The sequence below is a fragment of the Brassica oleracea genome, chromosome C1 (genome assembly GCF_000695525.1).
Source record: "Brassica oleracea var. oleracea cultivar TO1000 chromosome C1, BOL, whole genome shotgun sequence".
In the NCBI taxonomy this organism is placed as follows: Eukaryota; Viridiplantae; Streptophyta; class Magnoliopsida; order Brassicales; family Brassicaceae; genus Brassica; species Brassica oleracea.
The window spans coordinates 4,141,238-4,148,744 of NC_027748.1; the positions used below are offsets into that span (position 1 = coordinate 4,141,238).

Consider the following 7,507-nt stretch of genomic DNA (forward strand, 5'->3'; position numbering starts at 1 on the left):
CAATAACTCTAATAGATTTATATATACATTTAGAATTGGAAGTTTGGTGAGAACAGGAACAAGTACTTCTGTCACGCTATTGGACAGTTATACGTTATTTCAAGAGAATTGATTTCTTATATTTCTCATAATCAGTAAAATTTTAACTGTTTTGTCTACTTTGCATTCATACCTCATTCTCCATCTAACTTCTTGGTGCTACTATATAATGATCAAGTTATTTTCTGCACAAATAGGCAAGTGGGGATGTTAATTGGTTTATTGGGCTTGGCTATACAAACTCTGTTGTGACTCTAACACTTTTACCTCATTTAACATTGATTCTGGTTCTTGGGAGAATTGCAGATTGTGAATGAACGGCATAAACAGGGAACATATGTGTAGCTGCGTTCGACTCGACATGTAGCGGTATCTGCAGATCCGCTGATCCCATTGTGGAAGTTAACATGCAATGTGTTGACCTGGAAATCATTATTTGGAAGCTACATTTCGAGGCATTTCCTCAACATATAAATAGACCATAGACAGAGTTTGATATTTATAATACTCAGTGATCATGAAGTCTGCAGAAAACAGTCCTTTTGCATATTCTATATGGAACCAAGAGATATGTCATTTGTTCGATGATTGTATTATGATAGCTACTAACATAGGAGATGACTTGAGAAAGAGAAATGGGTATGAAACTCTTATATGGGTAGCTTTTGTAAACACATTTGGGTTTATTAACAGTTGTGAGAAGCAATTATGTTTATAGTAAAGGAAATCCGCCGCAGCGTCAATAACAAATGCGCCTGTTTTTTGGTTGTTTGGGATTGAAATATCTTATGAGTTTTCTAAATCAATATAATTGATTTGACTAAAGTTATCTTGGATGACAAAAAGAAGGATTGCAAGTTTAATAACTTCTACTTTAGACTTTAATTTCAACTAAATTATAATCAGTCTTTTATCCATATCATCTTAGTTATAATCGTAAGGATTTATTAGAATAAATAACAGTTTCAACAATATTTAATATGTGATTTAATAAACAAAAGAACATGTAGGATTTTTAGGATTTAAAGAGATTGGAGATAATAGTTAATGAATATGAAAAGAATACGAAGCAGATGATGAAAAATGATTCGAGCAAATTAGTGGCAACACAGAGCTAAGTGAGATAAAAATACTAATCAATAAATAATGAAAGAAGAATGAGCAGAGTTAAGTTATTACACAAGCCAAAACTAAGACAAATCAAACGACAGAACGTGAAAACAAATGTAAACAAGACAAGAGGAGATGGTGAAGATAAAATGCATTGAAAAACTGAAAAACTGAATCAAAAGACAAAAATAGATTAAAATGCAAAAACTCCGCGCCTTGGCGCGGGTAACGATCCCTAGTAATAATAATGGCTCTTTTTTTTTTGAAACTTAGAACATGATTAATGTGGATATCTTAGAACATGGTTCTTAGCGTAATATAAGATGCAATCTCTTAGTTTTTAACTAAAAAATTAAAAAAATATCTCTTGAATGAACGATATAAGAGATTGCCTCTTAGTTTCTTTTTAGTTATAAAATTTTGTCTTTTCATAATAATCTATTATCCTAAATATTGCATTTTTTCAAAAGAAGTTATCAAAATATCTAAAAATATCTTTTCCATCCTAAAATTATATTAGCTTAAAATTTGTAAAAATGTTCAAGGATGTGGGTCTCTTAATCCTAAAAATACAATAGATTATCAAAAGGTGTAAAAGATGTATAAGGATATATCTTAACATTTTAGGAATGTGTATTTTTATGTTAAAAATGCAAAGATTTTCGAGAGGTTGTGAAAATGAATAAAAATGTGTCTTATCATTCTAGGACTGTTTTTTTTATTATAAATAGGAATCCAAAAATTGTCAAAATATATATTTTTTTCTAAAAATTGCAATAGTTGAAAAATTTGTCAAAATGTCTAAGAATGTATATTTTTGTAATGATGTTTATAAGTTGTAAAAATATGTCTTATCATCTTATTAAACGTGTATTTTAATGTTAATTACATGAAATCAATGTTTGTAATGTAAGTACTTTTTCAAAGGCAATTGTGAATAGTTTTTTCAAATAACTTTTTTTAATGATATTTTTTGTAAAATGAGTTTCCGTGCGACATCACATAGTTTCATTACCTAGTATATATAGTAGACCTCCAGTTCAATCTTGTAGAGTGAATTTGGCAAACCATTGAATTAAATAATGAACACAGTTAGTCAATGCAAAACCAGAAAACACTTATTCGGTCTTTGTAAACCAAAAACGTGTAGTTAGAATGCCAAAACTCAAGAAGCAACTACGATTAATAGTTACTTCTAGGAAGACAAATTAACGTTAGTGGTCGGCGACTCATAGATTGTCGGATTATGAGTGCATTGTGGAAGATTTGACGGTGGAGGCTGCAAGCTTGTTTCCGGAGTTGGTCCATTCTCAACTATGAAAACCATTAAAATTCCGTATGGTAAATGTGCATCCATGTGACAGTGGAACATCCATGTACCTGCACAGATACAACATTAAATTTTTCAACCTAAGCCATCCATTTATATATAAACAGTTGGTATATAGACAATCTATTATATTATTTTTTGTAAAATAAAAATGTTTTTACCAGGATTGTTGGCCATGAATCTTAAAACAACCCATCCACCTGGTGGTACACCGACGGTATTGTGCATCTGCGGGTTAACTAGATTTAGCTTTCTTGCATCGCGGATGGGATCATAGTTACCAAATCCATAACCCAACACATAAAAGTTGAAGCCATGAAGGTGCATGGGATGGCTCTCTGGGCTGATTATCCCAGTGTTTTGCACAATTATCTCGACTGTAGAATTAAATTTGAGTGTCTTGGTGCTAGTCTTTCTCTCCGGAAACATCATTTCGTAGTCAGACTCTGTACGGACGCTGAAATTAGCATAGTCAAATTTCATGGGAGGTTGGTCGGGGAAGTCATCGGTGTATACTCCACTGATATTATAGAAATAGGCTTCTTGGAGTGAAATCGTTTCTGGCATCACAAAAGTACGGTTGTTGAAAGAACCAGCGATGTGCTGACCTAACGGACCATTACACGTGGTTTCCGGAGGGCATGGGTCTAAGCCAAGCCCCATGGTTACGAACATCTTTTCGTCCACGTGTTCAGGCACTGGCGTCCAGTAGGGTCCACCCACGAGGCTAGTGATGTTCGAGGAGAACCTATGAGCGGTGGGTATTGCATTCGTCCCTGAAGGCAGCAACGACATCGATGGGGATGCTGTCGACTTGGCACCCTCATAGACTATTAAGCTTCTAATATCATGGCCAGGGGGGACCGGTGCTAACGAGTTAGCACTAATGTAAGGGCTTATCGACATATAGTACATGCCGATAGGCTGGTCGACGGTTTGTCCCGGCGTCAAGATCATCACATCGCTAACGTAAGGTGTCGTGTAGGCAGCATCGGCAGGTTTCAACTCACCTCGGAGGAATGGGATGGATCTTCAAGGACACAAGGTCGGGATGGAATGTGTCAAATACCTCTAACCGCTCTCATGTTGCCTCGGCTTTTTTATCTGAAGCTCTTGCGGTCAAAGCTGCTCTCCATGGTGCGGCGTCAAGGAACTTCAAGACCTTGAGCTTATGCTCGGACTCGAAAGTTCTAATGGATTGTATCAATGCTGCTTGGAGATTCAGAGTGTCCTCAATGATATCTCTACTCTATCTGCGTCTTTCGACTCTATCTCTTTTTATTATATCTCTCGCTCCTTTAATGCTGAGGCTGACTCTCTGGCAAAGAGGAGCCTTTTAGATCTTGTAAGCCAGCCTACTGAAGGCTGAGTACCTTATGTGTTTGATTAGTCATGAAAGGTTTGTTCAAAAAAAAAAAAAAAAGTTTAATGATTTAGTGCACAGTATAATTAATAATCTGTTGGTCCACGACCAACATAATACACAAATGACTATGCTTTAGGAACTTGCTGGTTTGTAGGATATTCTGTTGGATTTTTCATAAGTTTATTATTTTGCATGTATTTCATATAACCTTGTTAAGTGATTTACTAATGAATTGGTCCAAATAACAACCTTTTACAGTAGATAAAAAGGACATAACAATCATCGTATGTTTAGCCAGAGCCGATCCTAGAAATTTCTATAGTAGAAGCAAGGAAATAAAATAACAAACCGCTATTTTGTAGAAAACAAAAAGGGAAAAATATGAGCTGCAGAAGATATGAACACAGGTTACTATATTTTAGAGATAAAACCACTAGACTAGGAGAACACTTCAAATATTTGTGGCCGAAAACGTTAAGTAAAATAGTTAGCCGAAACCACATGCTTCCTTGACTTGGACCAAGAATTCTGTGTTTAGCCACCAAAACCCTATTGTTGTTGTATAGAAACAGAGCAAAATCAAAATTTCAGAAAAGTTTGTCATAAAAGCTACTCCTTCAGTTTTTAAAAGATGTATATTCTAAACTTTTCACATGTATTAAGAAAACTCATTAAATATACATTGTTTTTTGTGAATAACAATTTTTCATAATTTTTAGTCAATAGAAATTCAATAAACACCATTAATTTATTTTGAAACTTACAATTTTTCATAAAATCATACATTGAAAAAGTAAAAAATGTATCTTTTTGAAACAAATTTTTTTTCCAGAACATACATCTTTTAGGAACGGATGAAGTAATATACAAAAACCAAGCGTCAACGTAGATTACAAAACAGTATCTCAAACACAAATACAGAAGTTTCAAATACACACACAAATACAAAAATATGTTTTCAATCACACATTAATACAGGAACAAATCTAATATATCCTAAGCCGAAACTCACTTACAAATTTATTACCAAAAGTTTTCAAGATGATCATCACATTTATTCACCGTTAGTATAATCTGATTGACTCACTATGTGGGAAGAGGAAACAATCTTCAGCATCTGAAGAAGAAAGTGAAGCCACGATACTAAAAGCTGGAGCAATCACACCAACGCTCAAAGAATCGCCTCTCTGTTTACCATGTTCCTAACTTCTTCTTCCTCGTCGTCTTCTTGATCAATCTGAACAGTCACATGTGAATCCTCTGGAGACGTGAAAATGATCTCCAAACCTGTAAAAACTTCTCTCATATTTGGACGTTTATTTCCTTGGGGGCTCAAACACCTCACCGCCAGGTTTGCCACTGCCATTACTTGTTCCGGTTTGCAATCCTCTTTCATACGACCATCCATAATATCAGAAAACCTCTTCTCTTTAACGGCGTGTCTGAAATGCTCTGCCAAGCTTATTGTTTCTCGAGTGTTTTGTATTGTTACGACAGGCTTATCTCCAGTAATAAGTTCCGCTAGGACGACCCCAAAGCTGTAAACATCACTCTTATCGGTAAACTGGCTGGACTGGTAATACTCTGGATCCACATAGCCGACTGTACCTGAAACAACTGTTGTCCAATGAGTTTGATCTATGCTTATTGACCTTGATGTTCCAAAATCAGCCACCTTGGCTCGGTACTTCTCATCTAGTAATATGTTTGTCGACTTGATATCTCTGTGATAAATTGGAGAACTTGCAGAAGAATGAATATAAGAGAGAGCTCCTGCTACATCCACAGCAATGCCTAGACGTATCCCCCATTTCATAGTGTAATCATCAGAGTCTTCATGGATATGCTGGAAAAGGTTTCCGTTGAGGATAAACTCATAAACCAGCATAGGGACTTCTGTCTCAAGACAACATCCCAAGAGTTTGACTATGTGTCTGTGGTTGATCTGTGAGAGAATCACCACCTCGTTGATGAACTCTTGTAGTTTGTCTTCATCGATAACTTTTGATTTCTTGACTGCAACGGTCCTACCATCTACCAACATACCTTTGTACACCGTGCCTTGACCTCCCTGTCCAAGAATTCTGTTTTCGTTGAAATTTTCAGTGGCTTTCTCCAGCTCTCTCGAGGTAAAGATTTTTGTCGTTACATTACCTTCTCTTGTGTTCAATTTTTGTTGCAGCAGTAGTCCCCCATTACGTTTGAAGAATTTATTCTTTCTCTTTGTCATCATTCTCTGTATTAGAAACCTTCTTAACCACCCTACTCCACTCACTAAGTAAGGCTAAAGCACCAAAACCTGAACCACACCCTGCAAACCGTACAAGAGTCTGATATGTTTATCATTGATTCTTATATTTTCTAATGAAATTCGAAGAAGAAACTCAGTGATTTTACCTATGAGTATTGCTTTTTTCTTATCTCCCACACAGTGATGGCCTCCTTGAGTATTCACACAAGTGTTCATTCCTCCGCATGAATTGTGTTGGGTTATGCATTCATTAACGTCTGTATTTTTCAAAGATATGAAAATTTAAACCCTAGAAATCGAACGTGAAATTCAAAAAGATGCTCTTGCAAACACACACACACACGAAGAGAGAGATAAAGGAGGCACATACCTTCACAACCGTCGTGTGGGTCATATGCGTTTCCTGTGTAACCCCTTTTGCAGACACAATGTGCATAAGTAATCTCAGCAATGGTGCTTTTATCGCAGAGACACTTCATTTCAGGTCCGACCAAGTTAGTAGTATTGGCATAGTCTATTTTGTAGTCAGTGTCACATGAAAAAGAGCTCAGGAACGAATGATTCTTAGTATGGATTACCCATGATAGAGTGAGCGTAGTATATCCCTTATCAAATAACTCTCGTGGTTTTGTAGCATTTGACGAAGTGTACACTTCATCTGTCATGAAGGCAACTATACAATTTTCTTCTCTTGTTGTTGTCGAGTTTCGATTGTTGCTCTCTATTGTGAACCCGATAGCTTGTCGAGGCTCGCTTAGTCCAACCTTGCAACATTCATTACCATCGCATTCCCTTACTTCGTTGTGTACTCTACAATCAGCATAGTTATATTGCAGACGGTTGGCCGAGCACCCCGTTGTGTCGAGAAAAGGGATGCTATTGCTAGGCAGTTCTTTGCTCGTATTGCAAGTCAACTCACATCCCACTTCTATATGCGTAAACAACACTTTGGCGTTTTAACCAACAGCTATGAGCTGTTTACATCGTCAATGAAAAAATGGGTACCCTTGAAATTCATTATTGATTCTGGGGGCTCCTTTCCACCGCATCCGGAGGATGTTATCAGTATCTTAATACGAACTGACCCAAATGATATAGAATAAATATCAGGTGATCCAGGAGTATAACGAGCGTCTTCAACTGGAAGAGAGATACTCACAACTTCTTTGTCGTTTATAGAGAGGAAAGGGGCCAGATTTCCTGAAGTGGTGGTATTAAGACATTTGATCTCGTAGGACTTCTCCATGTAGCAACCCTTGCCGATTCCAAAAGGATATGGTATCTTGACACCTCCACACTGACTTTGGCACGAGCTTGAAGCAGCGACATCTTCAGAATAAAGGATCAGCAAAAACAACAACTTCAAGAAGAGACTCAAGAAGATAGAGTATTTTGTATTCTCGTAGCTCAT

The 7,507-nt window shown here is 36.5% G+C and overlaps 2 protein-coding genes across 2 annotated transcripts in view; both read right to left on the reverse strand.

The window, feature by feature from the left end:
- LOC106298270 (wall-associated receptor kinase-like 17) overlaps positions 1 to 7,507 on the reverse strand; it is a 12,105-nt gene extending 4,598 nt beyond the window's left edge. Inside the window, exon 1 of the mRNA XM_013734370.1 lies at positions 7,102 to 7,507. Within this exon, the coding sequence (XP_013589824.1) occupies positions 7,102 to 7,507 (406 nt within the window). The remainder of the gene's footprint in view (positions 1 to 7,101) is intronic.
- On the reverse strand, positions 2,345 to 3,564 carry LOC106328361 (laccase-9-like). The gene is made up of 3 exons (XM_013766796.1): positions 3,549 to 3,564; positions 2,641 to 3,489; positions 2,345 to 2,529 (listed from the first exon to the last, which is right to left on the reverse strand). Exons 1-3 carry the CDS (start codon positions 3,562 to 3,564, stop codon positions 2,345 to 2,347), a joined length of 1,050 nt encoding a protein of 349 aa, XP_013622250.1.